This window comes from Diadema antillarum, unplaced genomic scaffold (genome assembly GCF_040938485.1).
Source record: "Diadema antillarum isolate AM-2024a unplaced genomic scaffold, OU_Dant_1.0 scf00000182, whole genome shotgun sequence".
Lineage (NCBI taxonomy): Eukaryota > Metazoa > Echinodermata > Echinoidea > Diadematoida > Diadematidae > Diadema > Diadema antillarum.
The window spans coordinates 1,575,433-1,602,876 of NW_027271071.1; the positions used below are offsets into that span (position 1 = coordinate 1,575,433).

General features: G+C 39.6%; 1 protein-coding gene across 1 annotated transcript; it reads left to right on the plus strand.

The window, feature by feature from the left end:
• The first annotated feature begins 2,303 nt into the window (after positions 1 to 2,303).
• LOC139723190 (uncharacterized) lies at positions 2,304 to 4,618 on the plus strand. The gene is made up of 3 exons (XM_071634447.1): positions 2,304 to 2,316; positions 3,792 to 3,934; positions 4,037 to 4,618. Exons 1-3 carry the CDS (start codon positions 2,304 to 2,306, stop codon positions 4,616 to 4,618), a joined length of 738 nt encoding a protein of 245 aa, XP_071490548.1.
• The last annotated feature ends 22,826 nt before the right edge of the window (positions 4,619 to 27,444 follow it).

The window sequence follows — 27,444 nt, forward strand, 5'->3', positions numbered from 1 at the left end:
GAAAGCAAAGCCAATTATATTCTAATGTTAGCTCATTTGAGTATTTACAGAGAGATGTTTATTCAAAACAATCCTGGAAAAGAGCAGAGGAAAGCAATAACTGTTCATGTTCGTAAAGGAAGTTTATTCAAGAATGCAGATAAATTCCTTTCTAAAGACGGAATATACACGTGCGCTGGATTATCCATCAAAGAATTAAGCATACTTTTGTGTTCGTTAGCTTTTGTTAAAAAAAAATATAGAATAAAATGAAAAATCATGATATGTATATTTGAAGAGTTTGTTTGCAAAAACCGATAAGTCCATTTTTGAAGATTTTGAAGTACGGTCTCTGTCATAAAGTACAGAATAATACCTTTCAAATGATATATTGGTCACTACATATGAAGGTATATTTTTGAAGTTATGGTCAAAAGAAGTGAAAATGTTCTTATTCTTCTCTTTATTTTTCTCGACCTTTAATCGCAAATATCTCCATTTGACAAATATGGACTTACCGGTTTTTGCAAGCAAACTCATTCATTTGTATCAAAACGTGCAGTAATGAATTAATGCTAAGGAGAGAATGAGGGAAAACTCTTGGGCGTCCTTTTCCTTTTATCCAGGCTAATTTTACAGTGTTGAGGTAGGTACTTTAAGATCCGATCTACAATGGGTGATGTGCACGCAAGGCAAAAGAAACAAACCTGTCTAAATTCCAGATATCTTGGGGGGTTACCAATCACCTGTAGGCATCCGGTTACCATGGTAACCATGCACAATATTATAACTTACAATGAATCCCACTGTATTGCTGACATCTCTAGCAACGTGTACATTTATAGTTTTATGCAGTTTTGATGAATTCTTAATGAAATAAATGCAAAAACTGTGATAAGTTTGTCATTTTCAGTGCCCCAATAGCGACAAGCGTCACCGACCCTAGTCTTAATTTCTAGTCGTTTTTATTTCGTCTTTATTTCTCTGAGTTGCAGCTTGTGTATTGTGCAGAAGCCCGCTGTATTGCGCTAAGCCGAGTGAGGGCGCATACCCAGTGATTGCGACAAAAAACGGTTCTGGCGTCGCAATCACTGGGTATGCGCTCTCACTCGGCTTGCTTGAACTCAGAGAAATAAAGACGGAATAAAAACGGCTAGAAACTACACTACATCGAACCAAGCTTGGCGTGAAAAGTTAGTTTGCATGCAAAAACCCTTGTTTGTCGCCTAAAAAGTCTGTATGCACTAAGACTACTAAACGCACCACTGGCATTGGCGCCTGTAGCAGTGCTAGTGGTACGTGTAGTAGTCTTAGCGTGCGCAGACTCTTTCTCGAAGAATAAAGTCTTGTCGCAACTAAAGTGTCTTGTAAAATTTTATTTATACCACAATTTGGATTCACATACTACCTAGGGGTGTTCCAGAGGGTTAAGCCGACCACCCCATGCAGTCAAACCTTTTCTGCGGGGTGGGTTGAACGAAGTCATTTTTTTCTGGGTCCCTGCGCCTTGACTATAGGCTATATAGGGCTACCATACAAGATATAGCAGCATGTCAATTACTGCGAAAAAAATCAAGAATAGAACACAGAAGTCAAAGCTGCAAGCCGTTGTGTCATTTTGTTTTTTAATTTCACTTTGTACCCAGATAAGAATAGTTCAAAAGCGTGGAGTATCTATGAGAATTTCCATTAGGTACTAATGTAGAAATTGAAAAAATGATACTTACGCCTAGTGTTGTTTTCCGAAGAGGAAGTGAGCAACGGCTGGTAGAGCAAGAAACAGGCGATCAACAAGACCACCGGAGACATTCTTGGGCTTTGTTTTATGACACAATCATCACTCTCTCTTTCTCTCTCTCTCTCACACACACAGACACACACTATGAATTCGTCCCTCTTTATCCGTAGAATCAGAGAGGGTATCCAACTCGATGAAGTTTACCTCTACGCAGATTGATACACTTCGTTTTACTCCAGGTAAAATCTTCAATGCGGTGTGAGTAAAGTCTTCAAAGTGAAGTCTCCCAATTAGGCCGTGGGGTGAGCCGGTTTTTTCGCTTGTTTCGTTCCGACAACTGCGGCACTAAACTTTCTCAACAGCTACGTGTAAACAAATAACCAAAGAGGCTACAGAAAAAAGTTCGACATAAACCCTCCTGCAGTATTCTGGTAATTTTGGGGGAAACAGTGAACTTTTTTTTGTCACTGAGGAGCCGCAATATGTACACTTTGCCGTGTACAATATTCATTGGCGAACGATCATGTGATGTATGTTATCCAATCCGAATCGAGAATCATTGTTTACATTTCTATTACGCGTCAAAATGGCCACCCCCTGTGAGCTTGTCGACGCGTCTACGTCGTCTGCTTTGCCGAAACTTAAGATGCGTTATGCATGTAGCATCGATGAAGTTTGAAAATTTCACGGCTATGACAAACCTAACATAGACGAAATTTAGTTGTGTGCCAAAGAGTGGATCAAATTGAGTGGGGGAGACCGGGAATTATAATATTGCTAAACTTAGAGAAGCCTTAATTGAAACTGATTGGAGTCAAGTCTTAATTGATGAGAATGTTGAAAGTGCTTTTGATAATTTTTGGGATAAGTTTTTGTTGCTGTACAATAAATGCATACCATTGTGTCAAAGTACTGGTAAAAATCGTTAGAAAATTGCTAAAATGCCATGGATCACTAACTCATTATTAAGGTCAATTAATAAAAAAAATAAATTATATTATAAAAATAAAATATCAGGATCACAATCTGCGTATAGAAAGTATGCTGATTGTAGAAACACTTTGACTTCTACTCTGCGCACTGCAAAGAAGAAGTATTATTCTGATCAGTTTCATTCAACTGTTAATAATATCAGAGACACATGGAAAGTTATTAGAAATGTATTCAAACCCACTCAGAAAAAGTCAGATATACATGGCATTAGAATCAATGGTGAACTAATTAAAAATAAAAATGTCATTGTTGATAAATTCAATGATCTTTTTTTTGTAGTATTGGTCCCAATCTGTCAAGGGCAATGCCTCACTGCGAGAAGATGTTTTCTGATTATTTACGGGAACCAAACCTAAGTAGTTTATTTTTAATCCAAACAAATGAAGAAGAACTTTTTAATGTGAATTCCCTTAAAAAGAGGAAGAGTCATGCAGGTTATGACGGTATTTCAAATGATTTGATAAAGAATGTTATATTAGGGGTTGTTCAACCTATTGTACATATTTTTAATCTATCAATGAATGATGGTATTGTCCCTGTGAATATGAAAATAGCGAAGGTGATACCTATTTTTAAGAAAGGTGATCCCCAGTTATTGAGTAATTATCGTCCAATTTCTCTTTTATCCACATTTTCCAAAATCCTTGAAAAACTTATGTCAGGACGGTGAAATTTTTTGATGTGAACCAAACCTTCTCCAATTTTCAATTTGGTTTTCGTGAAAAGCACACAACAAGTCATGCTATTTTACATTTTATTGATAAAATTTCTACGGCATTGGATAATCGCATGCGCACAGTTGGTATTTTTCTGGATTACTCCAAGGCTTTCGACACTGTTGATCATACTATTTTATTACAGAAGTTATCTCATTACGGAGTAAGAGGGAAAGCCTTGGAGTGGTTCACAAGCTACTTATCTAACAGGAGGCAGTTTGTCTCACTGAATGATGCAAAATCGGGGTTACAAAATGTCACATGTGGAGTTCCACCAGGATCACTACTTGGACCACTATTATTTCTTATATATATTAATGATTTTCAATATTACTCTGATGTATTCTCATTTATTTTATTTGCAGACGACTCAAACATATTTTTATCACACAAGAATCCTCAGGTCCTTTTACAAACAGTTAATATTGAGCTAAGTAATATTATAACTTGGATTCATGCAAACAAACTGTCATTGAATTTTCAGAAGACCAATTATTTGCTTTTTAGTAATTCTGTTAGAATATCACCAGGAAATGTTTTGTTTGGTGGAGTTGCGTTAGATAGAGTAAACTCGACAAAATTTCTTGGTCTGTATATTGATGACAAACTGAATTGGAAAATACATGTGAATAACATTTGTAAGCTCTTATCACGAAATACTGGTGTTATATGCAAACTAAAAATAGTTATTCCCAAAGAAATATTGTTTATCCTATATTCTACTTTAATTATTCCATATCTTAATTATGGTATAGTAGCGTGGGGTAATTCTTCGAAATCTCAAAATGAAAAGCTCTTTTTGATCCAGAAGAGAGTTATAAGAATAATTTGTAATGTACATTTTCGTACTCACACTAATGCTCTCTTTCATCAACATAAAATTTTGAAAGTGGAAGGTATCTATTTAATGCAGTTAGGGTCTCTAATGTATGATCTTAATGCAGGTGAACTCCCACTGGCACTAGCACAGCGTTTTAAGAAAAATAGTGATGTTCATAGATATAACACAAGGCAGGCTTCAGGTTTGCACTTAACCCGTGCAAGGACACAATTTACTCTTAAAACGCTAGTACATACTGGACCCAGGTTTTGGAATTCGCTTGATGCAAGCATTAAACACACTTCAAGTAAATCAGCCTTCAAGCGTAGGCTTAAGTCTCTTCTTTTAAATACTTATTGTGTTGATGCGTGATGTCGTTAAAACAATGTTAACAATGTTAATGTCAATAACTGAAAGTAAGTCCTGTATGTTACATTACAGATGCATATACTTTTATGTCAGACTTCCCTTAAAAAAAAGAAGAAAGTATCAATGTATAATATTATTGAAACCCAGTTGTCTTCTTGTCATGTTTTGTTTTGTTTTGTTATGTTTTGTTTTGTTTGTTTTGTTTGTTTTGCTTTGTTTTTTGTTTTTGTTTTTGTTGGGTGTGTGTGTTTGTGTATGTATTCTATCGTCTCACATAACCCTTTTTTATCTTTCCTTTCCACCCCCTCCCTTCATTCCTACCCTTGTTTTATGTAAATAATCTCCCTTCACCCCATTACACATAGCCTCCCTCGTCTATTCCCTGTTTTCGTTTGGAATTGTGTATTCTTTGTTATTTTCCTTTTTTTTCCACTACGTATACATATATCAACGGCGTAGCCAGGATTTCATCTTGGGGGGGGGGGGCGGTTAGTCTGCGACGGAGTGAAGCGACCGAGCCCGAGCGAGCGGAGCGAGCGAGGGGGGGGGGGGGAGGGGGGAGGGGGGTGTCCCCCCTCCCAGGGTAAGAACTTTTTGAATTTGGATGTTGTAAATGGTGCAATTTGATGCTTGTTTTTGCGCGTTTTATCGACGTGAAACAGTCCCACTTGTTTATGGTAGCAGTTTATTTTGATGTAGATTATTATTGAACAATTTGCCTATTAAATGGTATAATTTAGATACGCTTCTTGTATTAATTCTTTTCACTGAATATCATGAACGCGACTGAACCCGAGCGAGCGGAGCGAGCGAGGGGGTAGGGGAGGGTGTGGGAGGGGGTGTCCCCCCTCCCACGGTAAGAACTGCGCGTTTTATCGACGTGAAACAGTCCCACTTGTTTATGGTAGCAGTTTATTTTGATGTAGATTATCATTGAACAATTTGCCTATAAAATTGTATGATTTAGATACACTTCTTGTATTAATTCTTTTCACTGAATATCATGAACGCGACTGAACCCGAGCGAGCGGAGCGAGCGAGGGGGTAGGGGATGGTGTGGGAGGGGGGTGTCCCCCCTCCCACAGTAAGAACTTTTTGCATTTTGATGTTGCAAATGGTGCAATTTGATGCATGTTTTTGCGCGTTTTATCGACGTGAAACAGTCCCACTTGTTTATGGTAGCAGTTTATTTTGATGTAGATTATTATTGAACAATTTGCCTATAAAATGGTATAATTTAAATACACTTCTTGTATTAATTCTGTTCACTGAACATCATGAACGCCCACGGTAAGAACTTTTTGCATTTTGATTTTGCAAATTAATTTATTAATTCTTTTCACTGAATATCATGAACGCGACTGAACCCGAGCAAGCGGAGCGATGGGGGGGGGGGGGGGGGGGGGGAGGAGGGGGGAGGGGGGTGTCCCCCCTCCCAGGGTAAGAACTTTTTGAATTTGGATGTTGTAAATGGTGCAATTTGATGCTTGTTTTTGCGCGTTTTATCGACGTGAAACAGTCCCACTTGTTTATGGTAGCAGTTTATTTTGATGTAGATTATTATTGAACAATTTGCCTATTAAATGGTATAATTTAGATACGCTTCTTGTATTAATTCTTTTCACTGAATATCATGAACGCGACTGAACCCGAGCGAGCGGAGCGAGCGAGGGGGTAGGGGAGGGTGTGGGAGGGGGTGTCCCCCCTCCCACGGTAAGAACTGCGCGTTTTATCGACGTGAAACAGTCCCACTTGTTTATGGTAGCAGTTTATTTTGATGTAGATTATCATTGAACAATTTGCCTATAAAATTGTATGATTTAGATACACTTCTTGTATTAATTCTTTTCACTGAATATCATGAACGCGACTGAACCCGAGCGAGCGGAGCGAGCGAGGGGGTAGGGGATGGTGTGGGAGGGGGGTGTCCCCCCTCCCACAGTAAGAACTTTTTGCATTTTGATGTTGCAAATGGTGCAATTTGATGCATGTTTTTGCGCGTTTTATCGACGTGAAACAGTCCCACTTGTTTATGGTAGCAGTTTATTTTGATGTAGATTATTATTGAACAATTTGCCTATAAAATGGTATAATTTAAATACACTTCTTGTATTAATTCTGTTCACTGAATATCATGAATGCCCACGGTAAGAACTTTTTGCATTTTGATTTTGCAAATTAATTTATTAATTCTTTTCACTGAATATCATGAACGCGACTGAACCCGAGCGAGCGGAGCGAGCGAGGGGGAAGGGGAGGGTGTTTGTTTGATAGATACTTTATTTTCTGCAAATCAATATATACATAGATTGAATAATCGTGAACATGGGAAACATACAAAGTATATTTGAAACAGAGTCGTTTGACTTGCATAAACAACGATATAAAAGGAAATTAATGATATTACAGTATGCATGTCTATGCAGCTGGGATTACAATAACAATATTATATTTAAGAAGTGATAATGCAGAGGGCCGCCATTGTAAGCATTGCTTGAAAAGATGGCCGGCCCGAGGAAAAGGTAGGTAGGTAAATTGGTAAACAATACAAATTCTGCTGCGATGATAGCAGGGGAAAATAAACTCTGTGTGATGGTGGTGAATGTGCGTGCGAGTGCTTGAGAGTGCACAGGGGCAGATAGGCTGGGATTTGGAATGATAAAATTGGTTTGCTGGAAGAGGGAATGACTTACGACGTTGCTACTATCGGGAGACCAACATAAGTCATATAAATTATTCGTGCTTAATTCGTATTTGAAGTATACTGTGATAAAATATGCTTCTTTAAGTTTGCTTTGAATGAAAACAAGGAGGCGCACTGTTTCAACTCCTCAGGAAGAGTGTTCCATGTATCCGGACCGTGATGTCTAATCGACTTTTGAGCAAGTAAAAGCTTTGGATTACTTAAATGAAAATCATGGGAACGACGGGTAGGGTATGAGTGAATGTGATCATTAGTTACTAGGGCATTATGGAAAAATTGTAATAAATTTCGAATGTGTTTATACATAAATATAGCAGTTAGGTATGAATGTATATCATGGGCCTTTAGAGTTTTTAGGCGATAAAATATGGGATCAGTGTGAGCCAAAAAATTTGAATGTGTGCATATACGAAGAGCCTTTTTCTGAAGAAGAAAAATTGTGTTCAGTTTGGTTTTGCTACAGTTGCCCCATACAATATTACAGTGCATTACATATGGTAGAGGTAAGGTGTTGTATAACATCATTAAAGTTTGATCATTAATTATGTATTTTGTTCTCCTTAAAACACCAGTTGCTTTAGATAATGCTGTTATAATATTCTGGACATGAGTATTCCAAGTTAGATTGTTATCTAGGGTCACTCCTAGGAACTTGGTTGAATGTTTCTCAGCAATGTTTATATCATCAATAGAAATACTTTGAGGAAGGGTGGGTTGGGATTGAAGCGTATGAAAATGTATAAAACATGTTTTATCAATATTCAATGAAAGCTTATTACTTCTAAACCATTTCGAAATATTACTTAATTCCATGTTAAATGTATCAACCAATGTTACAATATCCTTGTGGGAATAAAAAACATTGGTGTCGTCTGCAAATAAAATGAAGTTTAAACGAGGAGAGGAATTAATGATATCATTAATATAAATAAAAAAAAGTAGGGGACCGAGGATAGATCCCTGAGGGACACCACATGACACGTTCAAATGGAACGAATGACTGGATTTAAATGCAACGTATTGTTTTCGATGACTTAGATAACTTCTAAACTATGACAAAGTAATCCCTCTCACGCCATATGTAATTTTTCAAATAAGGGAGGGGGGTGTCCCCCCTCCCACAGTAAGAACTTTTTGCATTTTGATGTTGCAAATGGTGCAATTTGATGCATGTTTTTGCGTGTTTTAACGAGTTGAAACAGTCCCACTTGTTTAAGGTTGCAGTATATTTCAGTGTAGATTATTTCTGAACAATTCGCCTATAAGATGGTATAATTTGAATACACTAGTCTTCTTGTATTAATTCTTACACTGAATATCATGAACGCTGTCTGTTCATCAATCAAACAGAAAAAACATGCACACGAGGGTGTAGATAGGGGCATATCCCCTCCCACACGAAGGTGATTTTGCGTTTTCAGACCTGAAATTCAGCGGTCTGGTGCAAATTTTTGGTGCAATACTTTTTCATCGAAGTGTTAAAATCACGGAATTTAGCTCTTATTCCGAATGTGCACCATCTGTGCGTATGTATAAAGTCTAGTGAGGTAGAGCTTAGGGGAAGGGGGATTCCCCGTCCCGCTCGCGAAGCTTTTGCGTTTTTAGAATTGAAATAAAGCGATCTGGGTATAGCCACAGTCTACTTCTTTGCATGGCGGGGGGGGGGGGGGGGCGGGGGGCGAGCAGGGAGAAGGCGTGGGCGAGTGTTATCTCCACCCTTCCCTTCCGATGGAGCTTTTATCTTTTTAAGGTTGAAATTGAGATATCTCGTATACGAGAGGGGGAGGGTTTGGGAGGGGGATACCCCTCCCAAGCACGGGAGATTTTGCATATTTTGAATTAAAATTCAACGATCTGGTGCACATTTTGAGTGAAATATAAAAAAAAAAAAATATATATATATATCTTATTTGATGAAAGGTTGCAAAGGAGACCCGCTTCATGTGCATGCATACAGTATACACGCATTTTTTTCCGCCTCCCAAATCCCCGGTTCAAATCTTAGGGGGGGGGGACCGCCCCCATCGCCCCCCCCCCCCCCGGCTACGCCAGTGCCTCATACTATAATCCCCTTTCAAATCTGCTACCCGTCATGGCATTTTTAAAGCCAGTTCGTAATTAGCTCATGTACACCTTGGTGCAAATGACCTTTCTTTTTTCTCAGTTGGTTAGGCACTTCACTCATTTTAAAGCGGCATAATGCATAAGCTTGTCCGACATACCAATTTATGGAATTCGTGTTCAAACAAAGCATGAACTTGTGTTTAGAACAGGTGACAGAATAGTCCGTCATACCAGTTAAAGGCCGTGTCACACCAGCCTTGCGTGCGACTTGCAAAGAACAATTTTGACCACCCGGAGGTCCCCGTAGATGATCCGCACATGACAGTACCTAGCATGTATCTCACAAGTAGTCGCCCGGAGGTGCGCACGCATATTTTTTTTACCCGCAACCGTGTTCGGGCAAGCTAGAACTCGGGCTTGTTACGTGTAGGGATTTTCTAGCATACCGGACATTCCTGAGGGCGGAAAAGGATTTGTGCGAGTCAGCGCATGTGTCTTACTTGCTGGACGCGTAACAATTGCGAGTATACAGTGTGACCTTTGTACCAGTCGCGTGGGGGCTGACAACTCAGTGAAGGAATTCCTCTAATGGAATGGCTGAAATCTCACAGAATTTCATTATCTTGGCTGTATACGGGGCTGCGAAGTACCTGCGTGGGAATTGCCTGGGAAGTACTGCTGCTAAGGGTCTCGATCCTACTGGCGTTCTGCGTGGACCTCTACGGGCATTCCCGCGACTCACCCGGAAAAAAGTTTTGGTCATGCTCAAAACTTGGCTGCGGTTAAATCGGACTTGCGTGAGCACCTCCGTGCGGGTAACTACGCGCTAGATACTGTCAACTGTCAACTGCGGAGAGGTCCAGGGAGTAAATTTGTTTCCCCGCAAGTCAAGCCGCAGAAGTTCCCCCGTACGGTATGACAAGGCATGAATGAAAATTGCAAAACATTCTTGTTCGCCCGCTGAAAATCTTCTACGTGCTGGAAACTACCTCCTCGCCACAAGCCCGCCTAGCTTGCCCGGAATGGTGTGACACGACTTTGACACTTTAGCAGCCATCTAATTCATTATTTCGTATGGAATGCAATAACAACCTTTTTCTTTTCACATTGCCAAATACCAGGCTTGCTATCAGGTGGATGTGCTGGCAAGCACTATTTAAACAAGGATCACATGAATAATCATCTCATCACATATACTTATGTCAGTGAATTAATAAACCAAAATGCCTGTTGGTACAAATGACCTTTTTTCTGCTCATGCGCAAAGTGGAATTACGAACTGGTCTATTGACACCAATCCTAATATGACTGATCCGCTTACAAATATCCTCCATTTTGTTCCTTTCTTTCCACCGAGAAATCGCTGATATTCCTTCCAACCCTTTGTATTGATAGAATAAAAAATATATTGCAATACGGGGAAGTTTACTCTCACGTATTGTTCCTAAAATTGACTTGTGCAATCAAAGTAATCTAGACAATAAACACCACTCGTCTTCCTCAAACACGAACTCCTAGCCCTCCAAACTTATGCTGTTTCTATATGAAAACAAAATTGTGACTTTCTCGCATTTATTTTCTTTATTCCCTTTGTCCATTGCCCAAACGTACCCCAAGCCCTCTTATGATGCCCCCGTCCCTTCCCTTTTGTTATCTTTATTCAATCGCCCTATAATCGCACCACCTATTTCCTGCACTCTTAACATCGTTAAAAGCTCTTCATCATTATGCTGTCCAATTATTAACAATTATCAAGTTTTTATTCATGGACCCCTTTCACACCTCGCTACGTGAGTAATTATGTAATCCTTCAGTGTGCGTATCGGTATGTTTTATTTTGATTTCTGAGAGTCACACAGAAACCTTGATGGTGATTTTCTTTTGCACGCAGGGCCTACTGAATGAATCTATTACAAAATAATGTTACCCAAAATCCAATTTAGAGAAGCATCAACCTTCTTAGATTCCCTATATCTATGAAGCACACTATGGACCTACTGGGTGCTGTTCGTTATTCCGAAGGTTCGTTTTTTCCGAAGGTTCGTTATTCCGAAGGTTCGTTAATCCGAAACACACAAATTCCCTATACCTACAGGTTCGTTAATCCGAAAATGAAAAAGGGTTCGTTAATCCGAACATTTGTGGCGTTATTCCGAAGGTTCGTTAATCCGAAAATGAAATAGGGTTCGACATTCCGAAGGCTCGTTTATCCAAAAATGAAATATATGGTTCGTTATTCCGAAGGTCCGTTAATCCGAAAATGAAATAGGGTTCGTTGTTCCGAAGGTTCGTTGATCCGAAATGAAATAGGGTCCGTAACGAACCTTCGGAATAACGAGCTTTGAGTCATTTTCGGATTAACGAACCTTCGGAATAATGAACCTTCAGACTAAAGAACCTTCGGAATAACGAACCTTCGGAATAAAGAACCTTCCGAATAACGAACTCTAACCGGACCTACTACACATAGCTCCGTGAACACCCTCTGGGTAATGAATGATGTACTCGTGCTTCTTCTCTTGACTGGCGATGATTTTGTTGTAAAGTATTTCTAATGCGATGGTAATATCTTTCATTCAGTCAATCAGTTCAAGTAGATGACTACAACTTTGTCTTTGTACAGGATTTGGCTCCTGAATGGCTCGTGATCACTGGTACATGTTTGTTTATGTGAGTATACTGTGTGAATGTATAAACCTGGTGCTGCGTGTATTTCTTTGCATGGGTCTTATTCCCCGTAACACATTCTGTATTTCGATTATTTTGGAATTGGTGAATGAAAAAAAAAAAACGTACACACACTCTGTATAAAACAAAGAAATAAACAAACAAACAAACAAACAAACAAACAAACAAACGAAAAAGAGACCCAACACTATCTTTGCATCTTTTTAATTGAATCTTCAGACTGCATTGTGAAATGCACAGTTTGTGTCAATTTGCAGAGATTGACATTGCAATATTATAGATACATCCCGATGCAAAAGGGTTACATGTGAGCTTTAGAATTGGATTTACTGTAACATACTGCCTTGTGCCATCCGGTAAAACTGGTTGGATGTGGCCTGAGCTGGGTGTCTGGTTTTGTTATAATCTGAAAGGTGTTTCTGTAACGCCCCAAGATTCTAGTGCCATTCATTGATGAACTATAGACGCAAAGTGCACGGTTTGTTCCTCCCCCAGTTTTGTGCCTCGCCAGCTCCTCAGAGAGCACGGCCTCTCGAATCATGCTTGAGGTTACATTTTGACGTGTTTGCTCGACATGAAAATAAATGACTTCATCAAATTTTCAGACGGAATGAGCGTGCCATTCTTTTTCTTGTGCAAATGTGCTGATGTCCTGCTGTGTTCTTCGTGTTTGCAACAAGCAACTTTCACATTCTCACATTTTCTGTTCGATAATTATTTTAGTCCTGTGTACTATCTAGTCTTTCAGTATGATATCGTTGACACCTTGATATAATTTGACCCACGTGATTTTTTTTCAGGCTTTGATTGTTCTCACCCTGTATGTGCAAACTCTACAATATAGTCATCATCATACTCAATAAAAGCAATTCTAACACATTGATAATGCTTTCACGTTCTCTTCGAATTCCCACCTCCCTGGATATACAGATGTGCATTTGTCTTATTACAGGATGTATACTGGTATGTGTTTCCGGTTTCCACATGCACAAACTTAACAGTTATACAGATCTGCAGCGTGGTATAACAGTATGACATTATCACCTGCGAAAATGCAATACAGTGTCCTCGTTATATCGAAGTCCGCGGGACCGCCGGTTTTCTTTCGCTGTATCGAAATTTCTTTATAGCCGAACAGTAGGCCTATAGTGAATAAAGCTATGCATATGATAGATTTGGGACCTGAATTTTGATTTCGTTGTAACCAGAACTCCGTTATAACCGTGTTCATTATAACGGGAATGCACTGTATGTGTGTGTATGTGTATGCATGTAGTATTGCAGCTGCATTTTTTTTTTTCATTCATTCTAGACCGAACTGGTGACAAATCCCAACAGGAAAAGGTTTCAATTGGAGAAGACGGAAACAACCAACACATCACATTTCATCAGAACTGATGAACTTCCTGTAATTATGTCTGGCATCCTTGCCGTAAATGGCACCAATGCACAACGATGCTTATCTCTCAATCAAAATACAGGATACATGTATAGGAAAATGTAATGTAGTGTTAGCAAAAATGACAAAAGACACCTGCGCTTTGTCGTCTCACTGACTATACCCAGCGTAAATTACCACTGCCACTTAATAAGACTAGTCTTACCATTTTTTTAGTACTCATGATAAATAAAGAAAGTGTGGAAAAAGACAACAGATACTGCCCATAAGGGCAGAGCTGCAGTGCATATAGGCCTAAAAATGTTAACTTGCAGTGCATAGACCTAATGATGTTATCATGCCTTTGTGTAGGTGTGTTGTATTAACTATGTATGCCCCAACTAATCAGTTAATCACTCAGCGTGCGGCGACTCAAAAAGGGCGATGAACCCAAGTAGAGTGTTGATGACGCGACCAGTCTTCTGTCCTTCGACGCAGTGTGTACGTAAATAGGTGGCTTAAAAATGCATTCCCTTTTATTGAGTCTCGGCGACAGTGAAAGACGCCGGAGTTCACGGCCTCATCAGTGGGAGCATTTTACTCCTTCGAGTCCCCGGATGTGCGAGACACCGTCGTCCCTATAGCGCGACGAAAATCGACCAGAGATTCGTATATGACCCGAGGGGCTCCGGACGTCGTGGCGATAGGAAGATATACAGCCAGACCGATGTCGTATCACGCTTCATTGCCTCATCAACACAGCGTTACTCATTGAAGGCATGTTCGCTCCCCAGCCTAGTCATTAATTCACACTCTAATCACAGCATGTTCAATGATGCATAAGGCTAAGGTGTCACAACTAATGATAACAGTGATGCCTTCGATACATGCTTGCTATTCTCCTCTCGAAGAGAACCATATGTATAGAGAACAATAGGTATTATGCAACTAGGTGAATATCTGTAGTGAAAAAAAAAGTGCGTGACGTATAAACGCTCGACATTCAGAAAACAACCACGAAGGTAATAATCTTGCGAAGCTTGACAATTTTAAGTGTTTCACACAAACTACCACAAACAGACACTTTTTTGAATTGAACAGGTTTTATTAGAAATCATGTCTGGCAGCCAAAGGCTGAATTGCACATGTTTTACAATCATAGTTACAAAAATAGACAGATTATTTCGGTGCTCTGTACAAACAATGATATAAGGACATGACATAAAAAAGAACAAATATTACAGTGGTCACATGTGGTAAATCACAAGAAGTGATCAATCTATGAGGGTACCAGCCCAATCAATTCTGAAAATTGCTTTTACAAAAACGAGAAGAAAAAAGGAGATAAAAAAATATCCTGTCAACATGGCAACACTGCTCAACACTGAATAAAAAAAAATCATTACTATTACAACTGATAATAAAATCAGTGAGGGTACCAGCCCATCAATACTCAGATTACTTTTTCAAAAAGAAAAGAAAAACGAAAAAAGAAGAAATGAGGAAAAGGGAAAAAAATTCACTGTCAACATATCATTACACAACTAATCATTAAAAAATTTCCATTACTATTTCATCTACATATATTGATTTTGATTTTAAAAAAGATCACACCTACACATCACATTAATCACGTGTGCCAAATTTCAATAAAATAAACAATATTTCTTTCTTTTCTTTTAAACAATTATTATCATCATGACAGCTCATCCTTCAACATAAATAAAACATATCTTTTAGGCCTACATATCAAAAAACTACATCCATCAGAAAAAAAGAAACTATATCTCAAATCAAAATCTGAAATGAAAAAGAGATCAACTCAATCCACACTCATTGTTTTCTTTATAACAAAACAATATCCGAAATTTAAAAAAAAAGCGAAATCTACCCGTCTCTGCTATAACAATCATAAAAATTATGGCTCAAAAACTGATAAGATCAGTTAAATTCTCACTATTACTTCATATGTACCAAATATCCGGTCATTTACTCAAATCCGCAATATATTTTTCTATTACAAATAATACCATATCAAAAACAACACAGGCAAATAGACTGATGAACATACAGCCGGAAAACATCATACTTGAAATGCTACTTATACAAATGCATAAAAACTTCTAATCTTTATTATTCAGTAGATTAATGAAATATGGAATTGCACTGTCCTGAAACCGTTTTGTTTTACATTTGTATTGCTGGTACCTTGTGTTCGAACGCAATGTGTATTGATGCCCTTGGTGTTTAGCAGGTAGCCAGTGGGATACGAGCGGGTTTTTAACCATCCGACAAGCAAATTCTAGACTCAGCTGTCTTCTCCTTTCAGCTAAAGTGCCCAACTTGCAGGTTTCAAGAGCTGTAATGTACGATATGTAGTTTTTGCCTAATATCATTCTGCAGGCTCTTTTCTGAATCATTTCCAACTGACTTTCAAGTTTCTTTGTGAGGGAGCCACTGAACACTGGGCAGCCATACTCAAGAACAGGACGTATGTATCCTGAGTATACAGTAACTAAATCAGCTGTGGGGAGGTGGAAACGTTTGAGGGAGCGAAGCATGTATAACTTTTTGTTGCACTTTTTTAGGACCTCAGTAACATGACCATCCCATTTCAAGTTTGATTGAATCACAACACCTAATATCCTTGTCTGGGTGACAGTACCTAGTTCAACGTCTGCAATGAACAAAGCATTATGCAGAGGAGGGTTTTTACAAAAAGTTATTGTCATTGATACACACTTTGAGGGGTTCAATTTCATATTGTTGTGTCTGGTCCACTGGTTAATTTCATCCAAAGCATGCTGCATGTTGGATGGTTGAGTCATTTTCCTACTCTCAATCAAAGTCATATCATCAACATACTTTAAATGCTGGACTGGAACATTTGAACATACATCATTGGTCATTATCAGAAATAAAATTGGCCCAAGTTTAGTGCCCTGGGGGACACCTGCATTTATGTTTTTCCAGTCCGATAGCTTTCCATGGTACTTAACACACTGAGAACGAAATTCAAGAAAACTCACGATCCAAGAAACAAGGCAGGGTCTTACACTCATGTCAAGCAACTTCTGTACGAGGATGTTATGGTCTATGTTATCGAATGCTTTAGAAAAATCGGTCAAAACAATAGTTGATATCGCCTTTGAATTTTCAGCATTTGTTAGTATTTGGTGAAGCAACTGGATGAGGTAGTGATTTGTTGACAGGCCTTTCCGATTTCCGTGCTGGTTGGGATCAATGTATGAACACACACATAGGCCCTAATCATTATAAATCTATACATAGATAGATAGGTAGCTTGATAGATAGATAGATAGATAGATAGATAGATAGATAGATAGATAGATAGATAGATAGATAGAAAGATACAGACAGGCAGACAGAGGAGGGGAGGCGAAATGGAGATGAAACAGATTCTAGAAACATACAGGTGAAGAGTAGAGAGGAGAATGGGACAGGTATCACAGTATTGACAGATTGGTGGTTGTATGGATCAGGAATTGGTGTAAGACTATGAAAAAGATTGATATCATACAGCTGTATATCTACAGATAAACAGTCATTAGGCTTCACGTTTTGAAGAACTTGTCAGTAAAAAGGCACAATTAAATCTGCATATATATATATAGGTAGGTAAAGTAATCAACATTACGCGCAATGCTGTGAAATACCCACGAAATATCAAAACAGCGAATGTTAAAATTTCTATTCACATTTCACACTTTTTATTGCAACCAAAAAGTGATATTTCATGGCAACTATCACTCATGTGATAAGGTGCACAAATCCCCCAATGAACTCCACACAAACCTTCACTAAACGTCATTTTAAGAATGAAATCGATAAACAAGCATACAGCTGAGGCTTCGTATTAAAGGAAATCAAAACACAAAGTGCAATGTGGATTGAGTGAAAGCAGCAACATTGGTAGAACACATCAGCGAAAGTTTTAGGAAAGTGTTTTCAGTAAAATGATTTTAGAATTTCAATCTTCGTAGGCCCTATGTACATGGTATTAAGATAATATACAATTTTGTTTCTCTGGTGACCCATGTAAGCCACTCAAATCGTTACAATTGAAATCTCAGGGGCCCTAAAAAAAGAAATGTATAGGCCCGAAATTTAAGGAAACATAACAAACCATTTTGAATCTTATAGCTGCCCAATCGAGCCATTGTTGATATGAAGATTCCATTGTACACTAGTATTATAATGCATGTATAATTCCATTTGGCATAGACGACAGTAATCACTTACCGTCTTGCTGATTCATCATACTCCACCGTGTCTACAGAGAACTTAAAGGAAACCAAAACCCAAAGAGAAATGTGGATTGAGTGAAAACAGCAACATTAGTAGAACACAATATCAGTGAAAGTTTGAGGAAAAATCGGACAATCGATGCAAAAGTTATGAATTTTTAAAGTTTTGGTATGACTGGATAAGGAGACTACTTCAGTTTATGACATGAGTGTATTCGAGAATATGCCACTTTTAATATGGTATTTCTTTTTCTTTCAAATTCATGATCACGGTTATAGGCTGATTGTGATTCTCACGTTTTTAACCTTAGTTTTACACTACACGTGTATCAATACGCTATCTATAAAGCCGTCCATCCACGTACCCATCTTTTCTTTTTCTTTTTCTTTGTTTTTTTTTGCGAGTAATCAAAGTGCAATACACGCTACTGTATCTTCAGATCAATAGCAGAATGATTTCAGAATTTCAATCTTCCTGAGCCTTTATTATGTACATAGTATTATAATGATATATTATATACAACGGCGTAGCCAGGATTTCATCTTAGGGGGGGCGGTTAGTCTGTGAGGGAGCGAAGCGACCGAGCCCGAGCGAGCGGAGCGAGCGAGGGGGGGAGGGTGTGGGAGGGGGGTGTCCCCCCTCCCACGGTAAGAACTTTTTGCATTTTGATGCATGTTTTTGCGCGTTTTATCGACGTGAAACAGTCCCACTAGTTTAAGGTAGCAGTTTATTTTGATGTCGATTATTATTGAACAATTTGCCTGTAAAATGGTATAATTTAAATACATGTACACTTCTTGTATCAATTCTTTTCACTGAATCATGAACGCGACTGAACCCGAGTGACCGGAGCGAGCGAGGGGGAGGGGAGGGTGTGGGAGGGGGGTGTCCCCCCTCCCACGGTGAGAACTTTTTGCATTTTGATGTTGCAAATGGTGCAATTTGATGCATGTTTTTGCGCGTTTTATCGACGTGAAACAGTCCCACTTGTTTAAGGTAGCAGTATATTTTAGTGTAGATTATTATTGAACAATTTGCTATAAAATGGTATCATTTAAATACACTCTAGTATCAATTTTTTTCACTGAATATCATGAACGCGACTGAACCCGAGCGACCGGAGCGAGCGAGGGGGAGGGGAGGGTGTCCCCCCTCCCACGGTAAGAACTTTTTGCATTTTGATGTTGCAAATGGTGCAATTTGATGCATGTTTTTGCGCGTTTTATCGAGTTGAAACAGTCCTACTTGTTTAAGGTAGCAGTATATTTTAGTGTAGATTATTATTGAACAATTTGCCTATAAAATGGTATCATTTAAATACACTCTAGTATCAATTCTTTTCACTGAATATCATGAACGCGACTGAACCCGAGCGACCGGAGCGAGCGAAGGGGGAGGGGAGGGTGTGGGAGGGGGTGTCCCCCTCCCACGGTAAGAACTTTTTGCATTTTGATGTTGCAAATGGTGCAATTTGATGCATGTTTTTGCGCGTTTTAACGAGTTGAAACAGTCCCACTTGTTTAAGGTAGCAGTATATTTTAGTGTAGATTATTATTGAACAATTTGCCTATAAAATGGTATCATTTAAATACACTCTAGTATCAATTCTTTTCACTGAATATCATGAACGCGACTGAACCCGAGCAAGCGGAGCGAGCGAAGGGGGAGGGGGAGGGTGTGGGAGGGGGTGTACCCCCTCCCACGGTAAGAACTTTTTGCGTTTTGATGTTGCAAATGGTGCAATTTGATGCATGTTTTTGCGTGTTTTAACGAGTTGAAACAGTCCCACTTGTTTGAGGTTGCAGTATACTAATTGTTTACTGTAGATTATTATTGAACAATTTGCCTATAATATGGTATGATTTAAATACACTTCTTGTATTAATTCTTTTCACTGAATATCATGAACGCCACTGAACCCGAGCGACCGGAGCGAGCGAAGGGGGAGGGGAGGGTGTGGGAGGGGGTGTCCCCCTCCCACGGTAAGAACTTTTTGCATTTTGATGTTGCAAATGGTGCAATTTGATGCATGTTTTTGCGCGTTTTATCGACGTGAAACAGTCCCACTTGTTTAAGGTAGCAGTATATTTTAGTGTAGATTATTATTGAACAATTTGCCTGTAAAATGGTATCATTTAAATACACTCTAGTATCAATTCTTTTCACTGAATATCATGAACGCGACTGAACCCGAGCGACCGGAGCGAGCGAGGGGGAGGGGAGGGTGTCCCCCCTCCCACGGTAAGAACTTTTTGCATTTTGATGTTGCAAATGGTGCAATTTGATGCATGTTTTTGCGCGTTTTATCGACGTGAAACAGTCCCACTTGTTTAAGGTAGCAGTATATTTTAGTGTAGATTATTATTGAACAATTTGCTATAAAATGGTATCATTTAAATACACTCTAGTATCAATTCTTTTCACTGAATATCATGAACGCGACTGAACCCGAGCGACCGGAGCGAGCGAGGGGTAGGGGAGGGTGTCCCCCCTCCCACGGTAAGAACTTTTTGCATTTTGATGTTGCAAATGGTGCAATTTGATGCATGTTTTTGCGCGTTTTATCGAGTTGAAACAGTCCCACTTGTTTAAGGTAGCAGTATATTTTAGTGTAGATTATTATTGAACAATTTGCTATAAAATGGTATCATTTAAATACAGTCTAGTATCAATTCTTTTCACTGAATATCATGAACGCGACTGAACCCGAGCGACCGGAGCGAGCGAGGGGGAGGGGAGGGTGTCCCCCCTCCCACGGTAAGAACTTTTTGCATTTTGATGTTGCAAATGGTGCAATTTGATGCATGTTTTTGCGCGTTTTATCGAGTTGAAACAGTCCTACTTGTTTAAGGTAGCAGTATATTTTAGTGTAGATTATTATTGAACAATTTGCCTATAAAATGGTATCATTTAAATACACTCTAGTATCAATTCCTTTCACTGAATATCATGAACGCGACTGAACCCGAGCGACCGGAGCGAGCGAAGGGGGAGGGGAGGGTGTGGGAGGGGGTGTCCCCCTCCCACGGTAAGAACTTTTTGCATTTTGATGTTGCAAATGGTGCAATTTGATGCATGTTTTTGCGCGTTTTAACGAGTTGAAACAGTCCCACTTGTTTAAGGTTCCAGTATATTTTAGTGTAGATTATTATTGAACAATTTGCCTATAATATGGTATGATTTAAATACACTTCTTGTATTAATTCTTTTCACTGAATATCATGAACGCCACTGAACCCGAGCGACCGGAGCGAGCGAAGGGGGAGGGGAGGGTGTGGGAGGGGGTGTCCCCCTCCCACGGTAAGAACTTTTTGCATTTTGATGTTGCAAATGGTGCAATTTGATGCATGTTTTTGCGCGTTTTATCGACGTGAAACAGTCCCACTTGTTTAAGGTTGCAGTATATTTTGATGTAGATTATTATTGAACAATTTGCCTATAATATGGTATGATTTAAATACACTTCTTGTATTAATTCTTTTCACTGAATATCATGAACGCGACTGAACCCGAGCGACCGGAGCGAGCGAAGGGGGAGGGGAGGGTGTGGGAGGGGGTGTCCCCCTCCCACGGTAAGAACTTTTTGCATTTTGATGTTGCAAATGGTGCAATTTGATGCATGTTTTTGCGCGTTTTAACGAGTTGAAACAGTCCCACTTGTTTGAGGTTGCAGTATACTAATTGTTTACTGTAGATTATTATTGAACAATTTGCCTATAATATGGTATGATTTAAATACACTTCTTGTATTAATTCTTTTCACTGAATATCATGAACGCGACTGAACCCGAGCGACCGGAGCGAGCGAAGGGGGAGGGGAGGGTGTGGGAGGGGGTGTCCCCCTCCCACGGTAAGAACTTTTTGCATTTTGATGTTGCAAATGGTGCAATTTGATGCATGTTTTTGCGCGTTTTAACGAGTTGAAACAGTCCCACTTGTTTAAGGTTGCAGTATATTTTAGTGTAGATTATTATTGAACAATTTGCCTGTAAAATGGTATCATTTAAATACACTCTAGTATCAATTCTTTTCACTGAATATCATGAACGCGACTGAACCCGAGCGACCGGAGCGAGCGAAGGGGGAGGGGGAGGGTGTGGGAGGGGGTGTACCCCCTCCCACGGTAAGAACTTTTTGCATTTTGATGTTGCAAATGGTGCAATTTGATGCATGTTTTTGCGTGTTTTAACGAGTTGAAACAGTCCCACTTGTTTGAGGTTGCAGTATACTAATTGTTTACTGTAGATTATTATTGAACAATTTGCCTATAATATGGTATGATTTAAATACACTTCTTGTATTAATTCTTTTCACTGAATATCATGAACGCGACTGAACCCGAGCGACCGGAGCGAGCGAAGGGGGAGGGGAGGGTGTGGGAGGGGGTGTCCCCCTCCCACGGTAAGAACTTTTTGCATTTTGAAGTTGCAAATGGTGCAATTTGATGCATGTTTTTGCGCGTTTTATCGACGTGAAACAGTCCCACTTGTTTAAGGTAGCAGTATATTTTAGTGTAGATTATTATTGAACAATTTGCCTGTAAAATGGTATCATTTAAATACACTCTAGTATCAATTCTTTTCACTGAATATCATGAACGCGACTGAACCCGAGCGACCGGAGCGAGCGAGGGGGAGGGGAGGGTGTCCCCCCTCCCACGGTAAGAACTTTTTGCATTTTGATGTTGCAAATGGTGCAATTTGATGCATGTTTTTGCGCGTTTTATCGACGTGAAACAGTCCCACTTGTTTAAGGTAGCAGTATATTTTAGTGTAGATTATTATTGAACAATTTGCTATAAAATGGTATCATTTAAATACACTCTAGTATCAATTCTTTTCACTGAATATCATGAACGCGACTGAACCCGAGCGACCGGAGCGAGCGAGGGGGTAGGGGAGGGTGTCCCCCCTCCCACGGTAAGAACTTTTTGCATTTTGATGTTGCAAATGGTGCAATTTGATGCATGTTTTTGCGCGTTTTATCGAGTTGAAACAGTCCCACTTGTTTAAGGTAGCAGTATATTTTAGTGTAGATTATTATTGAACAATTTGCTATAAAATGGTATCATTTAAATACACTCTAGTATCAATTCTTTTCACTGAATATCATGAACGCGACTGAACCCGAGCGACCGGAGCGAGCGAGGGGGAGGGGAGGGTGTCCCCCCTCCCACGGTAAGAACTTTTTGCATTTTGATGTTGCAAATGGTGCAATTTGATGCATGTTTTTGCGCGTTTTATCGAGTTGAAACAGTCCTACTTGTTTAAGGTAGCAGTATATTTTAGTGTAGATTATTATTGAACAATTTGCCTATAAAATGGTATCATTTAAATACACTCTAGTATCAATTCTTTTCACTGAATATCATGAACGCGACTGAACCCGAGCGACCGGAGCGAGCGAAGGGGGAGGGGAGGGTGTGGGAGGGGGTGTCCCCCTCCCACGGTAAGAACTTTTTGCATTTTGATGTTGCAAATAGTGCAATTTGATGCTTGTTTTTGCGTGTTTTAACGAGTTGAAACAGTCCCACTTGTTTGAGGTTGCAGTATACTAATTGTTTACTGTAGATTATTATTGAACAATTTGCCTATAATATGGTATGATTTAAATACACTTCTTGTATTAATTCTTTTCACTGAATATCATGAACGCCACTGAACCCGAGCGACCGGAGCGAGCGAAGGGGGAGGGGAGGGTGTGGGAGGGGGTGTCCCCCTCCCACGGTAAGAACTTTTTGCATTTTGATGTTGCAAATGGTGCAATTTGATGCATGTTTTTGCGCGTTTTATCGACGTGAAACAGTCCCACTTGTTTAAGGTAGCAGTATATTTTAGTGTAGATTATTATTGAACAATTTGCCTGTAAAATGGTATCATTTAAATACACTCTAGTATCAATTCTTTTCACTGAATATCATGAACGCGACTGAACCCGAGCGACCGGAGCGAGCGAGGGGGAGGGGAGGGTGTCCCCCCTCCCACGGTAAGAACTTTTTGCATTTTGATGTTGCAAATGGTGCAATTTGATGCATGTTTTTGCGCGTTTTATCGACGTGAAACAGTCCCACTTGTTTAAGGTAGCAGTATATTTTAGTGTAGATTATTATTGAACAATTTGCCTATAAAATGGTATCATTTAAATACACTCTAGTATCAATTCTTTTCACTGAATATCATGAACGCGACTGAACCCGAGCGACCGGAGCGAGCGAGGGGTAGGGGAGGGTGTCCCCCCTCCCACGGTAAGAACTTTTTGCATTTTGATGTTGCAAATGGTGCAATTTGATGCATGTTTTTGCGCGTTTTATCGACGTGAAACAGTCCCACTTGTTTAAGGTAGCAGTATATTTTAGTGTAGATTATTATTGAACAATTTGCTATAAAATGGTATCATTTAAATACACTCTAGTATCAATTCTTTTCACTGAATATCATGAACGCGACTGAACCCGAGCGACCGGAGCGAGCGAGGGGTAGGGGAGGGTGTCCCCCCTCCCACGGTAAGAACTTTTTGCATTTTGATGTTGCAAATGGTGCAATTTGATGCATGTTTTTGCGCGTTTTATCGAGTTGAAACAGTCCCACTTGTTTAAGGTAGCAGTATATTTTAGTGTAGATTATTATTGAACAATTTGCTATAAAATGGTATCATTTAAATACACTCTAGTATCAATTCTTTTCACTGAATATCATGAACGCGACTGAACCCGAGCGACCGGAGCGAGCGAGGGGGAGGGGAGGGTGTCCCCCCTCCCACGGTAAGAACTTTTTGCATTTTGATGTTGCAAATGGTGCAATTTGATGCATGTTTTTGCGCGTTTTATCGAGTTGAAACAGTCCCACTTGTTTAAGGTAGCAGTATATTTTAGTGTAGATTATTATTGAACAATTTGCCTATAAAATGGTATCATTTAAATACACTCTAGTATCAATTCTTTTCACTGAATATCATGAACGCGACTGAACCCGAGCGACCGGAGCGAGCGAAGGGGGAGGGGAGGGTGTGGGAGGGGGTGTCCCCCTCCCACGGTAAGAACTTTTTGCATTTTGATGTTGCAAATAGTGCAATTTGATGCTTGTTTTTGCGTGTTTTAACGAGTTGAAACAGTCCCACTTGTTTAAGGTTGCAGTATACTAATTGTTTACTGTAGATTATTATTGAACAATTTGCCTATAATATGGTATGATTTAAATACACTTCTTGTATTAATTCTTTTCACTGAATATCATGAACGCCACTGAACCCGAGCGACCGGAGCGAGCGAAGGGGGAGGGGAGGGTGTGGGAGGGGGTGTCCCCCTCCCACGGTAAGAACTTTTTGCATTTTGATGTTGCAAAATTAATGGTGCAATTTGATGCATGTTTTTGCGCGTTTTAACGAGTTGAAACAGTCCCACTTGTTTGAGGTTGCAGTATACTAATTGTTTACTGTAGATTATTATTGAACAATTTGCCTATAATATGGTATGATTTAAATACACTTCTTGTATTAATTCTTTTCACTGAATATCATGAACGCCACTGAACCCGAGCGACCGGAGCGAGCGAAGGGGGAGGGGAGGGTGTGGGAGGGGGTGTCCCCCTCCCACGGTAAGAACTTTTTGCATTTTGATGTTGCAAATGGTGCAATTTGATGCATGTTTTTGCGCGTTTTATCGACGTGAAACAGTCCCACTTGTTTAAGGTAGCAGTATATTTTAGTGTAGATTATTATTGAACAATTTGCCTATAAAATGGTATCATTTAAATACACTCTAGTATTAATTCTTTTCACTGAATATCATGAACGCGACTGAACCCGAGCGACCGGAGCGAGCGAAGGGGGAGGGGAGGGGGTGGGAGGGGGTGTCCCCCTCCCACGGTAAGAACTTTTTGCATTTTGATGTTGCAAATGGTGCAATTTGATGCATGTTTTTGCATGTTTTAACGAGTTGAAACAGTCCCACTTGTTTAAGGTTGCAGTATATTTTAGTGTAGATTATTATTGAACAATATTTGCCTATAAAATGGTATCATTTAGATAATCTTCTTGTATTAATTCTTACACTGAATATCATGAACGCTGTCTGTTCAGCAATCAAACAGAAAAAGCATGCACACGAGGGTGTAGATAGGGGCATATCCCCTCCCACACGAACGTGATTTTGCGTTTTCAGACCTGTAATTCAGCGATCTGGTGCACATTTTTGGTGCAATACTTTTTCATCGAAGTGTTAAAATCACGGAATTTAGCTCTTATTCCGAATGTGCACCATCTGTATGTATGTATAAAGTCTAGTGAGGTAGAGCTTAGGGGAAGGGGGATTTCCCCTCCCGCTCGCGGAGCTTTTGCGTTTTTAGAATTGAAATAAAGCGATCTTGGTATAGCCACAGTCTACTTCTATGCATGGCGGAAGGGGGGGGGGGGAGGGGCGGGCGAGCAGGGAGAAGGCGTGGGCGAGTGTTATCTCCACCCTTCCCTTCCGATGGAGCTTTTGCCTTTTTAAGGTTGAAATTGAGATATCTCGTATACGCATATTTGATGGAATCAACATTTGGGAAATCACAAAAAACAACAACACAAAACAACTGATGGGGGGCGGGACTGAGGGAGGAAAGGGTCGATTAAAAGGGGAAACTCCCCTTATACATGAGGGAACCTTGAGTTTTCGGGATATAAGTGATAAGTCTTGTGCACTCAGAATTATTCATATTTTTTTTGCAAATCTAAAAAGTGTACTAAGCTAGGGAAAGAGGCACAGAGGGGGAGGGTTTGGGAGGGGGATATCCCCCTCCCAAGCACGAGAGATTTTGCATATTTTGAATTGAAATTCAACGATCTGGTGCACACTTTTAGTGAAATATTCAAAAAAATATCTTATTTGATGAAAGGTTGCAAAGGAGACCCGCTTCATGTGCATGCATACAGATATACACGCATTTTTTTTTCCGCCTCCCAAATCCCCGGTCCAAATCTTAGGGGGGGCGACCGCCCCCATCGCCCCCCCCCCCCCCTGGCTACGCCAGTGATTATATATAAAAACAATTTGTTTCTCTGGTGGCCCGTTCAGGCCACTCAAATCTTTAGATTTAAAATCTCAGGGGCCCGAAATTTAAGGAAATAAACAAACCATTGTGAATGTTAGCTACCCAATCGGGCCATTATCGATATGAAGATTCCATTGAGTTATGATACATAACATAACTCCATTGGGCATAGATGATTCAGTAAATCATAATCCTGTCGTCTTGCTGGTGCATCATACTCCACCGTGTCTACAGATTAAAGGAAACCAAAACCCAAAGAGAAATGTGGATTGATTGAATGCAGCAACATTAGTAGAACACATCAGTGAAAGTTTGAGAAAAATCGGCCAATCGATGCAAAACTTAAGAACTACTGGAGTTTATTGGACAACAATGTAAAGAAGATAGATGAAGAATTACACAAAAATTAATTTTTCATGAAAATACACATCCCATCATCTTGTTATTACTATTCCCACTGCCTTCTGAAAGAGGCTAGTCAAATGTTTTTTCATTAAGCTAGAAAAGTGAAAGTGTCTTGAATTTTCTTCACATGATGTCATAAACTGTAAAAGTTCATAACTTTTGCATCGATTGGCCGATTTTTCTCAAACTTTCACTGATGTGTTCTACTAATGTTGCTGCATTCACTCAATGCACATTTCTCTTTGTGTTTTGGTTTCCTTTAATCTGTAGACACGGTGGAGTATGATGCACC